A 15,656-nucleotide genomic window follows, 5' to 3' on the forward strand; every position below is an offset into this window, starting at 1 on the left:
ACAAGTTATTTTACCTGTTAGATTTCTTTGGTCACTTGTGGGTTGGGTTTATGTTGTTGTTTAGTCACTAAGTTCTGTCCGACTCTTTTGCAACCCCATGAACTGTAGCCTGCCAGACTGCTCTGACCATGGGCTTATAGGCTTTGTCATATTCCAAGTCTCTTCTACTTCTCAAGCTTTGCAAATCCACACTCCCAAGAAGTGTAGCACCTTCCTTTAGCATTTGTGACATGTGCTTTGGAAGAAAAGCAAATGTCCCCTTTTTCTCTCTTCTCCACCAACTTTCTGTGTTCAGAGCCTTGGGATCTATGGTACAACATGGTTTAACTTCTTGGCGATCACAGATGCATGCACAATTTTAATGTTATTTTATAGGAATATGGACTTCCTTTGAAGGAAACGCTTATTCCTGCAATAAATCTTGATTGTTCACTCAATTTACATCCTCAAGGAACTTAAGACCATATAACTGTAAGAATAAATGGAAGGTTGGGAGAGCCATGAAGGAGGCATGAAAGAGTGGTGGGGTTCAGCTCACTTCTAGGATCAGAGAAGGCTTCCTGGAAGGGGAAGCATCTGAACTGAGAAATGAGCACCTTTGACAGGTAGAGACCTGAAGAGCCCTCCCTTTGGAGGGTGTAGGACCACGGGTTTAGGGAGGATGTTCAGGGATGGGTACTTCCTAAAGTATTCCTGCCTGGGGAATTCCATGGACAGAGGAGACTGGCAGGCTAACTCCATGGGTCGCAAAGAATTGGACACGACTGAGTGAAAAACACTTTCACTTTTCAGGGATGGAAAAGCAAGGTCTGGCTAGAAGTACGGTGACCATATCCTAGTTTCTCCAAAGCTACCTTTTTCTGTCCTGGTGGAATTCTCACAGATGCCCCTTGTCACTCAAAAAGTATCCCAGTTTGGATGATAAATTAGTCACCATAGCTGTACGTGACATTCTCTCAGAGTCCTGATCTTCCCCTGGTTGAAAGGATCCGAAAGGAGATGAGTCAGGAATGACTGAACTTGCAGATCTGTCACCTGGTAAAACAGAAGTAAAATGTACAGGAAAAAGTAGCATTAGAAGGAGTTGCCAAGTAGGAGGAAAGATTATGAATTCAGTTTTAGATCTGAAAGATTCAGCTGGAGGGCAATCAGCACCTCTTTGGGTCCAGCTCCTCTAGCAGATCTAAGGACTGGGGGCAAAGAATCTGAGTCAGGACTGGAACCCAGGTGTCTCCCACCTCGATCTGTAGCTCTAGTCTTTCTACTTCCCTGTCCTGAGCTCAGTAGTGCCCCTCCAACATGCATGTCTGCTGAGAACCTGTGGTCTTATTTAGAAATATCTCTGCAAATACAATCAAGTTAAGATGAAGTCATCCTGGTGTAGCATGGGCCCCTAATCCACTATGGCTGCTGTTCTAACAAGAAGAGGGAAATGGGGTCTTCCCCGGTGTCCAGTGGTTAAGAATCCGCCTTCCAATGCAGGGGATGCAAGCTCTATCCCTGGTTGGGGAACTAAGATCCCACATGCTACAGAGGAACTAAGATCCCACATGCTGCAGAGCAACTAAGCCCATGTGCCACAACTACTGAGCCTGCACGCCGTAACTAGAGAATCTCTGTCCTGCAATGAAACGTTTTGCATGATGCAACAAAGATCCCCTGCGCCACAACTAAGATCTGATGCAGCCAAATAAATAAATTAAATAAATAAACATAGAAAAAAAGAAGAGGGAAATGTGCGTGTAGACATGGAGACAAATAGGGACGTGACAACGGAGGAAGAGACTGGAATAACACATCTAAAGCCATGGAATGTCGAGGATTGCCAGGGAGCCACAGGAAGCTAGGAACAGGCCAGGAAGGATACTTCCTTAGACTCTTTGGAAGCAGCGTGGCCCTGCCAATGCCTTGACCTTGGACTTTTAGCCTCCGGAGCTGTGAGACAGTATGATGCTGTTGTTTCAAGCTGCCCATTTAGGGTGTTTTGTGACGATGGCCCTAGGGCCCTGCTCCATTGTCTGAGCTTCAGGTGGAGCTAGGTGTCTTAAAACTCAACATTCAAAAAACTAAGATCATGGCATCCAGTCCCATCACTTCATGGCAAATAGATGGGGGAACAATGGAAACAGTGACAGACTTTATTTTCTTGGGCCCCAAAATCACTGCAGATGGTGACTGCAGCCATGAAATTAAAAGATGCTTGCTCCTTGACTATGACTAACCTAGACAGCATATTAAAAAGCAGAGACCTTACTTTACCGACAAAGGTCCATATAGTCAAAGCTATGGTTTTCCCAGTAGTCATGAATGGATGTGAGAGTTGGACCATAGAGAAAGCTGAGCACTAAAGAATTGATGCTTTTGAACTGTGATGCTGGAGACGACTCTTGAGGGTCCCTTGGACTGCAAGATCAAACCAGTCAATCCTAAAGGAAATCAGTCCTGAATATTAATTGAAAGGACTGATGCTGAAGCTGAAGCTCCAATACTTTGGTCACCTGATGTGAAGAACTGACTCATTGGAAAAGACCCATCACCGAATCAATGGACATGAGTTTGAGCAAGCTCCAGGAGTTGATGATGGACAGGGAAGCCTGGCATACTGCAGTCCATGCGGTTGCAAAGAGTTGGACACTACTGAGAAACTGAACTGACTGAGGTATCTGGGAGGCACAAGAAAATATGGGACTGGAGTGCAGAGAAATGGTCAGAATTGAAAGCCCAGCCAGGGTTGGGAATAGGAAAATGGAAACTGAAGCGAGGACCAAAGGGAAGGTAAGGGGCGCTGAGACATCCTATGGGGAAGGAGAGGCGGCGAAGGAGGCAGAGAGCATTGTTAGAAGGGCAGGAAAAGAGTGGAAGTAAGGGAGGAATTCCAGGGGAGGCCGGGTTGAGAGGTTTGTGCTGGGAGAGATGGTCTGATCTGGAAGTGTGGTCATGGGTGATCTTTTCAAGAGCTTCTTTAGAAAGGTGCAGGAGATAAAAACCACAGGAAGTCTTCAGGAGTCTAGTGAAGGAGGGGTAGCCAAGGCAGTCATTCTTTTGGGGACTTCAGGATAGAGGAGTAAAATAGGGCAATAGTTTAAGGTGTGGAGCCAGAAAGAGGGATTTTGTTAGGCTACAAAGGACTCTGTATATTTGTGGGAAAAGGCTGAGGAGAGGGAAAGATTACAGGTGCAAACTCTTTCGGTGGGTGGCCATGCAGGGCTCAAGATCACCATGCAAACACACCGTTCTGGCACACCCTACCCAAAACTGAGCCAATACTTTGCTTCCACTGGGGCCTCAGGGCTCTTCTGCCCCTTGCTCCCCCTTCCACCCGGGGGCCTTGAGACATCCACTAGGTGATGGGCTCTTGAGTGAGAGTGGAAATGACCACAGTGCAGAGACCATGATATGAGGAGGGGGCAACTGGCATCGTTGAGCCTCATCCATGAAAGTGCAGGGGGCAGCTGCCAGGGAGGATGGCACAGGAATCCACAAGACAGGGAGTCTGTGGATCCCACCATGTATCACAGCAAGGGGTTCCAGCCTTATCACAAGGGGCTTAAGCAGCAGGGTCTGCGACAAACTGGCAGGCTCCTGGGAGATTGCTATTGTTCATTCAACTCAAGTCATGTCCAACCTGTGACCCCATGGACTGCAGCATACCAGGCTTCTCTCTCCTTCACTGTCCAGTGGAGCTGGGCAACACTTAATTCCCTGATTAAACCTCTAGCTCTGACCCTTTCTTGTCACCATCCTTTATAAAAGGAAGACCAGTAAACGGAGGCAGCTCTCTGTCTTCTGTGCCTGGAGGCTTGCCCCCACCCTTTCTTATTTGGTGGGAGGGCTCTAGAACAAGGTTAGCTTTTTGTCTCCATTTCTTCTTCGGTCTCAAGAGGAGACACATCCCTAAGGATGAATCGCAGATATAGCTTTTAGGACAGTCCTTGCTTCCTCAGCAAACACAGTGCTGTCCTTGGGAAAGCAAAAGCTTCTGGGATTACAGGGCCAGATGTATAAATGAGTGAGGGATCCTGCATGTCTCGTGGCCCTCTCAGCCCTCCCAACATAAACCCTTGACTTAAAAATAATGAAAATGTGGAGGAGTGCACATTGCAAAACAAAAAAAAGCAAAATGCACATCCACACCAGGTACCCAGCACACTATGCTCTAGGAGACATCACACCATGCAGTTCCTCCATGCACCCCTCCCCTGCCACCCGCCCCTGGTAGAGGAATTCTAGAGCCCCAGGGGAAGACACTGCATTGACTAAATTCTGGGCAGAGTGTTAATATATACGTGCATTGCATGAGTGGGTAGGCAGATGACAGGACTTGAGTAATTATTGTGAGAAAAGCAAGATTTTGGAGAAAGCCTGAATGTCTTCCCTGTGTAGCATTAACTCCCTTCTGTCTTCCTTCTTCCAAACACTCTCAAATTATATATAATTCATTGTAGGCTTTTATTGCATTTTTTTGTTTCTGTATTTCTTTCACTGTGTGTCAATTCTAAAGGAAATCAACACTGAATATTCACTGGAAGGACTGATGGTGAAGTTGAAGCTCTAATACTTTGGTCACCTGATGTGAAGAGCCAAATCACTGGAAAAGACCCTGATGCTGGGAAAGATTGAGGGCAGGAGGAGAAGATGAGATGGTTGGATGGCATCACCGACTCAATGGACATGAGTCTGAGCAAACTCTGGGAGAGTGAAAGACATGGAAGCCTGGTGTGCTGCAGTCCATGGGGCCACAAAGAGCCAGCCATGATTTAGCCACTGAATAACAACAACGTGTTAATCACTAATGTTCATCGTCAGCAGATGTGGAAGCAAGCCAATCAAAAGGGCCAGAGTCACACAACTGGTCAGAGGTGGAACCCAAGCTTGAACATGTCTGTGATTCCAACTCAAGTGCTATTCCCCCTACATTCTCTGTGGCTTCCTGCTTCTAAGTGGACTTTCAGTTGGGTGAAGGCAGCTAGGAACCAAAGACATCTTCAGAACTTCAACATTCAGGAACCTTACCTATGTTTCAGCTGGAACCAGCAAGTCCTCCAAGTCTCCTGGTTCACCCCCCAGGGCAGGATCACAGCTCTGTCCTTGCATCCCTGTGATGTTCCCTTCTTGTTGGCAGTGGGGCCAGAGCATTGGGTCACAGTGTCTGGGGGATGTCACCCCCCTCCCAGCAGGCCTTCCACAGAGGTCGAGCACCAGGGCTGGCCACTGTATTCTGACATCCAGAGATACCTCCGTCATTATGATGCCCATTTGTTACTGTACAGTATATTGCTGAATGGGAAACCTAGGCGAGGTCTCCAGAGATGACTCCCAGACTCACAACTTGTAACTGGCTTCCTAAGGGAAGCCCCACCGAATCCTCAAAGGTGTAGGAGGCCACCTATGGAAGCTATGGTGCTGCCACCTTCCCTGCTGCCACTCCCATTGCCACAACTGCCTTTCAACATCCATGAACTTGGGGTCCAGACACTGTGATGCTATTGTAATAGGCAAGCCACTGCCCACCCCAAGTGCTCCTGATCCAAGGGTCTAGGATTTTGCTAGGCAGCATACAACAGCAAAACAGCAGGATGGTGGTCTCTATTTGCCTTCCACCTCCCAGAACTCTCTAGTTCAGCTGTCAGAATTTAAGTCATATCTAGAAAATCCCATGGCTGGAGGAGCCTGGTGGGCTGCAGTCCATGGGGTCGCTAGGAGTCAGACAAGACTGAGCGACTTCACTTTCACTTTTCACTTGCATGCATTGGAGAAGGAAATGGCAACCCACTCCAGTGTTCTTGCCTGGAGAATCCCAGGGACGGGGGAGCCAGGGGGCTGCCGTCTCTGGGGTCGCACAGAGTCGGACACGACTGAAGCGACTTAGCAGCAGCAGCAGACTCCGACTGCAAGAAATGTGGTTTAAATTTTCTGGCCACTACAGTACAAGAAGAAGTTTAAGGTATTGAGGGCCAAACCACTATAACTACCACATTTGGTGAGAAAAAATATTGAATATTCATAATAAATATTTTGAAGATTTTCTAAATGTTTCAGCTTAACATTTAATGAAATTTTTAAAAAATTGTATGTCTGTGAAGATTATGAGGATGTTCACAAATGCCAAGAGTGCTTTTAAGCATCTACGGGCTGACTTTTCTCCACCAATATCACCACTGCAGAGTTCAGGGGTTTTCTCCTCCATCGAGAGAGTAGATCCTACAAAGAATGATCCACTTTCATTCTTTATATTTTTTTTCAATTACAGAAACAATACAAGCATTGTCTGAAAAATATAGTAAACATAACTGTAATCCTACATCACTATCACCATAACCACTTCACTCTTTTTATGTGCATATTTACATCTTGGTGAATGTAGTGCTCTGCTTTGTTTTCTTACCTACATCATAATTATTTCCCATGTTGTTGCATAACCACAATTAATGGCCTCATAATATTTCACTAACACAAGTATCATAATTGCTCAGCTATTCCTCTCTAGTTGAACCCTTAGCTTGTTTCCAATTATTTATTACTATGAACAACGCTTTGAAGAGCATCCTGTATTTTCAGAGTGTTGGTCACTGAAGTGAGATGATGAGTTAATACTTACTGGTTAAAGGGTATCTATTTTTAAATGAGTATGAACAGGTTTTAACCAATGTTTCTTGAAAATCACCTTTAGCAAAAGCAGGGAAATTTGTCTCCAGGAATGACTAAATGCAGAGTTTGTTTCTACCTATCCCATCTTTAGCACTTCTCTTGGGAGCAACTATTGGCAGCTACTGAAAATTCAGAAACAGTCCCCTAGGTCTTGAAGCCTCTATTGACATTGTTCACATCACTGAATCTCAAATCCTGGGGAGCTGTCTGGGTGACTGTGACTCGAATCTTGGGACCAGGGTGAGGCCAAGGAGGAGATACAGCATCTTCAGGGTCTCCCCCACCCTTTCATATCTCAAGGAACAGCTTTCCTGACTAGAAGTCTTCTACGGATAAGGTGCAGTAAAAGTTGATCAGCTCAAGCCAAATCTCAAGCCAGAACATGCACATTTAGACACACATTTCAGGGAGCCTTAGATAAACAGACAGGTTACTCCCCTAATTTTTGATTCCTCCCTCTTCCTCCCAGATGGAGAAGACATTATTATTTAGGTTACAATAAAGTAACCTGGGTTACACTTTATTTAAGAAGATATTTAATAGCTTGGGATGAGTTTATGAACTAGAAGACCGGAGTCTTTAAAGAACTATACATGTGCACTCAGGTGCTCAGCTGTGTCTAACTCTTTGTGACCCCATGGACTGTAGCCCCGCAGGCTCCTCTGTCTATGGGATTTACCAGGCAAGAATACTGGAGTGAGTTGCCATTTCCTCCTCCAGGGGATCTTCTTGACCCAGGGATGAAACTCGGGTCTCCTTGCTTGGCAGGTGGACTCTTTACTATTGCACCACCGGGGAAGCCCAGGCAGATGCAATGCTGCAAGATTTTACTCTCTTCGTCACTTTTCTATTGTGAGGCCAGGCTTTTAAAGCCTTTCCTGCCTGAGGAAAACGTGCTGAAGGTGCCCATTCAGAAGGGCTTCATCCTGGTGACCACTTATCGTCTTCACCAGTCCAGGGCTGTGTGGCTTTAGCCCCTTTGTGAGAATAAGGAGAAATAAACTTTGCTCTACGAATCACGTGTTTTCTTTTGAGAAAGAAAAACTTTAGTATTCGCGCCAACGAAGCAGCCTGGCGCAGGATCTCGAGATATCACTTTGTTCCCTCCACGGTACATGCTCTTGTGCTGCAGAAAAGGAGGTGCACCCCTCGTATCGCGCAGTGGGTCCTCAATTCTGGAACTCCATCCACCCCTACGTGCGCCCCCACTCCTCCTCCAGCCACAATAATTGCTCTATAAATGACATTCACAGTAACTTCGCTGCTCCAGGCCCGAGGAATGCCAAAGCTTGCTGAGCAATACTGTTCGCAACAAAACCCCGGGCTCTGTAGGTAGACTGGCCGCTGTTCCGGATCCCCCTCCAGCCTCAAGCACTTCCCCCTCTGCGATCCGGGTGACCCTTCCCAGCAGCTGCCCCCCTGGCCTGCTCCAAGCCAGGCAGCACCACCCCACCAGGAGGTAAGACGACTTCCCGGGACACCCCACGTCCTCCTCTCGCCCCCGTCCGGTAGCTTGGAAATTTGCACTGGACAGTTACGTCACACAGGGAGGCGGGTCCCCACTATCCTGCACACCAATGGCGCGGCCGCAGCCCGTCTCTTGATTTTCAGTGATTGGTGTCTCGGGCCCCTCTGCTCCACCCCAGCCCGCCATGGCGTCAGGCCCCGCAGCACCGGGGAGGTGGTTCCCACTTTAAAGAAGTGAAGTTTTTCGCCCCCTCCCCCGCCCCGCCCGCCTCCTGCAGCCTCCCGCGCCGCGCGGAGCCGGCGAATGGAGCTACGCCGCGGCGGCGTAGGGAGCCAGGCTAGGGCGCGCAGGATGGATGGGGACAGCCGAGATGGCGGCGGCGGCTGCAAGGACGCCGGGTCGGAGGACTATGAGAACCTGCCGACCAGCGCCTCCTTATCCACCCACATGACAGCCGGAGCGATGGCCGGGATCCTGGAGCACTCGGTCATGTACCCGGTAGACTCAGTGAAGGTGAGGCGCCAGGAGACTTTAGAGAACGGGCGAGCGCACGCGTGTGCTTATGCATCCCGCGCGGGAGCCGCCTGGAAGCAGCCCTCAGCAACCGCGCTCTCCTTAGCGCCGCGGCGCCCCCCGGATCTCCTGGGTCCCACCGGGAGCTGGCGCGCGCAGCCGGGGCGCCTGGGAGTGCGCCGCGTAGCTCCTTCCGCTGTGCGCTTGGGCGCCCGGGGGCAACCCCCCCCCCCCCCGCGCCCACGAGGGTGCCCCAGCCGGCGCCCCGCTTCGCCGCTCCCGCCGAGTTCCAGGCCCAGGCTGCTGGCGGCGCTGCCGCCGGCGAGGAGAAGGGGAGAGCACCGCTGGCCTCGGCGGTGGCGGCGGGGCTCCAGAAGGAGCCGGCCGGTATGGCTTTGAGCAGTCTTACCACGTCTGGCCACGCGATCGGAGGGTTTGCGGTCCCGGCTGGTCGCGGCTCCCACTGGCGCGTTCGGTGTCCGAGCCGCGGCGAGTGGCGTCAGCTGGCCGCTGCCGGGTGATCGGGGCTCCCACACACGTGCGCCGTCCCCGAGGGGCTCGCCGCCGGGAGCGCTAACCACACTCGCGCCTAGAAACGTGGCCCCGACCCGGCTGGCCCGGCCGCCCGCCCTTTGGCAGCCGAGCGGCTGAGAGGCAGTGAGATTTACAGTGACATTTGCCTTCTCATTTTGTTGTAGGGAGGCGGGCAGGCAGGGAGAGCGCATGCTACGTAGCCTTTCTTATGGGTTGTGTAATAGCCGTTCAGTTTGCCCCGCGCTTCCCGGGTAGTTTTAAATGCATTGCTGTCAGGAGGTAGCTTTAAACAGACGGATTTTTGCCTGAGCTGCACTAAGTCAGCTTGTTCAGGATACAGAATGGCCAGAGGATAGAGTGCTACGGGGAAGTAATACTATTATTGATACATTGCAGTTCTGTAGGCAGAACTCATCTAATTCGTACAGTAGCCGTGGGAATTAACATGAAGAAACTGAGGCACAGAGCGGTGAACGGGATTAGCCTGCCAGGGCTCATGCACCACGGGTATCCGCCGACTCCAGCCCCGGTGTGCTTCGGAGATTTGCGGACTTCTCTAGGTGGCAGTTATCTTGGAAGGCAGACCCAACAGAGTTCCCCATCTAGCGTCTGTATCTTGTTTCTGATGCCGGCCCCACATGAGCGGTGGGAAGGCCAGAATGTCTAATGCAGAGGGTTTTCCTTGTTCTGAGCAGTTCTTAGAGCTGGCAGTCAGTGGCTGGACAGACACCAGTCCAGAGAGAAGGCCATGGGCATTCACATTAAGGTGAGCCCCAAGTCTTATGTTGTGCTTCTGGGTCTTAGTCATCACCCCTCTGCTCTCCGGCATGGTAGAGGGAGATTAAAGGAACCGTCCTTGCCTGCCAGGGTTATGGAGGCCACAGGGAGATTTTTTCTCTTAGGTTTTCAAAGTCACTCCAAGAAAGACCGTGGATGGACACCAGGTGGCATTTGTATAGGAAATAATCCTTCACATGTAATAAAAAGTCCCCATATTTGAAGTTGTTGTCTCAAGTGCCTTGGACAGAGTGTGGGAAGGTTAGGAGCTGGGAGATGTTATTTGAGCAGGCATGAGCCGTCAAAGAACTAGACCACTTCTGAGGCTCTTGACCTCTGCTGTGAGTTTGGTTCAAGGCATCATTGGAGCTTGTTTTTAGGGTTAGTTATGCCTTTTGAGCTCCCTGTGACACTCTTGGGTGCGTGCTAAGTCGCTCAGTCGTGTCTGACTGTTTTGCAACCCTGTGGACTGTAACCCATCAGGCTCCTTTGTCTATGGGTTCTCCAGGCAAGAGTGCTGGAGTGGGCTTCTACTCCCTTTTCCAGGGCATCTTCCTGACCCCAGGGATCTAGATCTCTTGGATCTCCTCCATGGCAGGTGGATTCTTTACTGCTGAGCCACTGGGGAAGCCCCTTACGAGGGATTAGTTGCATGTGTTTGAAATGTGTGATCTATGTTTAGTTTCTTCGTTTAGTTTCTTCCCTGCGCCTCCTTCTGCTCTCTAGGTGTTGGTATGTTTTGATCCACTTGTCACTATGTACTTAGTATTGCTTTCTGTAGCAGTTTTCACTTGTGGATGGGTTAATGTCATGTGTGTGGTCGAAGGAGCTGGTTTAGCTATCCTGGGCAAGTCATTTTGTGGAACTTGACTGTAAAATGAAGGTTTGGGGAACCTTCCCTGGTGGTCCAGTGGTTAACTGCACTTCTGACATAGGGGGCACGAGTTCGATCCCTGGTCTGCGAACTAAGATCCCACGTGCTGTGTGGTGCAGCCAAAAAATAAAATCAAATTTTAAAAATAATAAATAAAATACAGGTTTGGGTTAGCCAACAAGGAAAAATTTCTAGATTCTGGGATTATAATCCTGGCTCTGAATAAAGACCCTTGGGGGTTCTGGTTTTGAGCATCCCAGTTTGGCTTTAAAGTACCTCTTGGTGGTTTTGTTTTTTGTTTTTTTTGCTACAGTTTCCTTGGATTACTCTTTTCATTTTGCAGTGGGGCTAAAAAGCACAGAGAGAGTTAAGTGGCATGAGCCCCGCTGTGTGACCCCAGCAAGGCTGCAACAGAGGTGTGCTGAAACCAACACAAGTGTCAATGTCCAACATGAGATGTCAGGGACCAAGGAAATGCTCCACTTGGGGAGACCTTCACTGTGTTCTTCTTAAATAACAGGGATGGTGGAGACTGTGAGTGACTGAGTCAGGAGCCCTGGGTTGGGGTTCAAGCCCAGCCCCTAACTTGCTTCATTCTTTAGGCACTGTTCTGTCACTAGGAAAATGGGGGCTATGGACCAGTTAATATTTCCTATTTTTCACCTGTCCCCCTTTCTATGAACACAGAATACTCATTGTCCTCTTTTTATGTTACTTGCAATTTGAAATAATTAATTATACTTGAAGCCCAATCAATGTAAATTGTATCTTGAAAGGAAAAAAAAGGTTTTTTGTTTTTTTTTTTTTTAATTTTATAAGGCACATATTTTTAACCTTGATCTTGTTAAGTTCAGTGTGCATGTTGGATGGGCCTGTGTTTTCCAGTTTTTCTCTCCTGTATGGTGTGTGGACCATGGTGCTCAGGACTGGTCACTTTGATTTCTGAGCCCAGCAAGCTGCTCTGTTGTGTCTTAAGTGTGGAAAGTCAGCCTGGCTAATGCTTCACCTTGTAATATTGCATATACTTTTCTGTGAAATCCCTTCCACCCAATGTCCCCTTAATGACTTGCATTTTTCAAAATGGGTGGTGACCATTAGTGGGAGAAACATTCTTAAAAAGCCAGGTTGGTGAGAGTACAAAATATTAATACAAGCATGTGTGGCATGCGGTAAGAAGTACTGTTGCTCTGTGACAGTCTGGGTTGTGTGTATGTGTGTTCCCTGAGTGGCTGTGCAAAGTGTACCTCTGGCTAGGCCAAAAAGTCTGAGAAAACACTGAACCTCATCATCACTAACACCTCTCGAGTTCCAGCAGTCAACAGCCTGTGATTCTTAAGTGGGGATTTAGAAGACTTTTGGCAACTTTCCTCCTCCTTTCTGTGTCTTCCTCTCTCCCTTGGCCCCACGGTAGTGGCATATGACTGCTTACTCATCTGTAAAGGGACAGGCTGCCAGGACCTCGCAGTGGTCCCAAGGGAGGGAGCGAGGGGACCCTGTAGGGCTGTCACCCAGAGGTCGCCATGACTTGTTGCATTCCAGCTGGGGCTTTGCAGCAGCTCTGCCGTATGCCTCTCTCCCCCTGGTGCTCCAGAGGGGCCAGTGGTGTGGTCGCCTAGACCAGCACTTAGGGTGGACGTGAGAACCCCTGGTCCGGAGCGCTCAGGACTGTGGGGAGAATGCCAGGTGGGTGGAGGAGGAAATTCCAACCAGATTAGGCACACCGCTCTCCAACCATGCCCCGCGTCCCGCGGTGGCGAAAGCAAGGGCAGAAGGAAACAGGAAAGATTTGAAGCGAGAGAACTTCCGCTGACCCTTCTCTTGCTTTGCTTGTCAGGGAAACGCAGTCCCTTTAAGCTCTGCTGGGGGAAGCCCTCCTGCCCCGCTAGGGTGCAGCCGGATGGCAGGGCACTGACAGCCGGCAGAGCTGGTTAAGTCTAAGCCTTCTCTCTAGGAGCTGGTGGGTGCTGAGCCAGTTGGAAGCCTCGCTTGGCCTCAGGGGTTTCCGTCCCTGGCAGTGCTGAGCTCCGAGGAGCAGCAGCAGCGAGGCGGGCAGGTGCCAGGCAGCTCAGTGTTTCTCCACCTCTGGCTTTGCTCATCTTGGTCTCCGCAGTGCCAAGCAGACTGCTAGGGTCCTCAGTACGGGACGGGGTGATGAAGGCAGCTGCCAGCGTCCCTCCCTCCCACCCACTCCAGTGCTTTCAAAACCACATAGAGCCCAGGAGATGCCACTCCACTTTGAAAGAGTGTGAAATCCCAAGTTGCTCTTGTTTTTTGCAACAAAAGTTCAGTGATTTTTCAGTCTCCTTCCGATCCTGCCCTTCCCTTCTTCGCCATCCTCCTTCAGTGGGAAGGAGCACTTTTCTATAAGGTGGATCTGGGAGTGGCATGGAGTCCAGCGAGGAATTCTTTTTGAACTTCTGTACTGTTAACAGTTTGTTTCATGAATGCCCAGGCCACGTGCTGATGCCCAGGCCTGGGGTCTGTTGGAGGAGTGGGGGCAGGGATCTGGTCCCAGAGACAGCGCTTGGCCCCCACGTGGCCACTTTCCTGCCTGCCGCTGGCCCCCTCTGTCCGGAAATGGGGGAGGGCAAGGCCACGGCAGAGGGCTTGGAGGGTAGCCCCTGAGATTACAGCAGGCAGCCAAGGCAACCTCAGATCTTCAATAGGGGGAGGCACTGTGGCTAACTTGGAGGGGGAGTTCAAGTACATTTTTCAAATCACGCCTTGGGGTGCACAAGGGGTAGGGGGCGTGCCCTTGAGGTAGGGGGCTTGTCACGTGAGGCAGAGGGCGTCACTCTGTGGAGTGGGCATCCTGTGCCTTTCCTGGTTGCCCCTGGGCACGTTTTAGCCACTGTGGCCCTTTCATTGATTAGGGCCTTTGTCCCCTCGATCTTTGGGGTGGTGACCAGTCTCCAAACTCGAGTCCTGCTTTCCTTTGTTTACAGGCTTCGGGTCTGGACCCCTCTGGCATTCCCTGACGCCCTGGATGAACTGGTTTGCTTGTGTTCAAGGAAGCCTTTGGCGGTCTCTCTTGAACCCCCGAACTTTCTGGCTTTTTTCCTGTCTCTCCTGAATCCCCAAGCTTTCCTGCCCAGAGAGTTTTCTTTTTGTTTTTAAATCTTCCTTGTGAGTTCTGCTTGGCCCAAAGCCTGCCCTCCTCTCCCAGTCAACACCTTGGAATGTTCACTGTTGCCATTTTTCATAGGAAGCTTCCTCCAATCACTTTAACTGCAAGTGAAAGTGAAAGTGAAATCGCTCAGTTGTGTCTGACTCTTTGCAACCCCATGGACTGTAGCCTGCCAGGTTTGACTGTCCATGGGATTTTCCAGGCAAGAATACTGGAGTGGGTTGCCATTTCCTTCTCCAGGAGATCTTCCTGACTTAGGGATTGAACCCAGGTCTCCCGCATTGTAGGCAGACGCTTTACCGTCTGAGCCACCAGGGAAGTCTCAGATGTGCCCTCAGACTCCTTCTGAGCCTGAATTCTCACCGGCAGAGAACTGGCTTGGGGCAGTTCAGATCCCAGGCTTTTGACTTACGTTTGGGTGGGACACTTAGCTTTTCGGAGTTCTGGTAGTTTCCTTATCTATGAAATGCAGAAGCTAATTTCCTTCCTGCTTTCTCTTTCCTGAACCAACTTTCCCTGGCTTCCTTCTTTATTTTTCCCCTGGACCCTGTGAAAGTTCCTTGTAATTGACTCCTTTACATCTTCACTGAATGTTCCTTCCTCCTCCCTGTGCCGATAGACATCCAGCGCTTCTCCTGAGGCCTCTCCCTGATGCCTCTCAGGTAGAGATGATGCCCATTAGTTTAAACCAGGCACCTTGGGGCTGCGACCCTCCCACTGTTACTTGCTCACCCTATCAAGCTCTCCTTTCCCTTTGAGGCTCCTGCCCTCCACTTTCACCAGCATCTGTCCCTCTTCTCCCCTTGCTCACCCTATCAAGCTCTCCTTTCCCTTTGAGGCTCCTGCCATCCACTTCCACCAGCATCTGTCCCTCTTCTCCCTGTGTTACCACTCACCTTCTTCTCCACTGGGATGGCGGGGTGGGTAGGGGGAGGGACTCTTGAGCCAGACTGTGGTCCTGCTTCCCACTTGGGTGTGACCTGGGGCAAATGTCTTCACCTCTCTGCCTGGTTTCTCCATTTATAAAAGAAGGAAAAAATGGTACTGATGTCCTGGGTATCTGTGAGAGTGAAGTCCTTACAGTGCTTATCATTACCTCCTGTGTAGGACTGTCCTCTGGGTGGGACCTTTCAGCTCAGTACCATCATCATCAATGACAACGTGATCCAGCCACTTTCCTTCATCCTCTGGATGTTGACATCTGGCTCACAGACTGTTCGTCCATCCTGAATTCTATTATCATCCTGAGAGTGTTCCATTTTGGTCACCACTTGACTAATATCCAAATGCCTCCATTCTTTTTTTTTTTTGCCCACTGCACAGTGTGTGGAACTTCCCCAACCAGGGATCAAACCCATGCCCCCTGCATTGGAAGCACAGACCACCAGGGAAGTCCCAAATTCCTCTATTCTTTACTCCACTCAGGTCCATGGTTGTTACTTCTAAGGGCCTTGTCCTGGCCCTGAACCTTTCTACCCCTGAAATCGTGCATTCAGACGTCTCAGAGTCTGGCCACAGCTTTCTCATGGTCACGCTGTGTGAAGACTCTCACCTCTTCTCTGTCTCATCTTATCGCATCCCTGGCTTCCTCATCCAGCCTGGCCCCCACAGCCCATCACTGCAGCCACTCTCCAGCCCATAGTTTCTTTGCTTTTGGATCTTCCTACACCTGCCTGCCCACATCTGATCCCCGACAACCCACTGCCCACAGGGAA

At 49.9% G+C, this 15,656-nt stretch overlaps 1 protein-coding gene and 1 long non-coding RNA gene across 6 annotated transcripts in view; one reads left to right on the forward strand and one right to left on the reverse strand.

Moving 5' to 3' along the window:
• LOC129650364 (uncharacterized) overlaps nt 1-9,315 on the reverse strand; it is a 67,533-nt gene extending 58,218 nt beyond the window's left edge. For 4 of the 5 annotated variants that reach the window (XR_008713729.1, XR_008713731.1, XR_008713730.1 and 1 more), the window contains exons 1-2: nt 9,039-9,315; nt 855-1,035 (exon numbers count right to left, since the gene is read on the reverse strand). This is a non-coding gene — a long non-coding RNA (uncharacterized LOC129650364). The remainder of the gene's footprint in view (nt 1-854; nt 1,036-9,038) is intronic. The other variant, XR_008713732.1, reaches the window with a different exon arrangement.
• SLC25A37 (solute carrier family 25 member 37) overlaps nt 8,295-15,656 on the forward strand; it is a 47,275-nt gene continuing 39,913 nt past the window's right edge. The window contains exon 1 of the mRNA XM_055578747.1: nt 8,295-8,629. Within this exon, the coding sequence (XP_055434722.1) occupies nt 8,420-8,629 (210 nt within the window). The 5' untranslated portion in view covers nt 8,295-8,419. The remainder of the gene's footprint in view (nt 8,630-15,656) is intronic.

The sequence above is a fragment of the Bubalus kerabau genome, chromosome 4 (genome assembly GCF_029407905.1).
Source record: "Bubalus kerabau isolate K-KA32 ecotype Philippines breed swamp buffalo chromosome 4, PCC_UOA_SB_1v2, whole genome shotgun sequence".
NCBI lineage: Eukaryota > Metazoa > Chordata > Mammalia > Artiodactyla > Bovidae > Bubalus > Bubalus kerabau.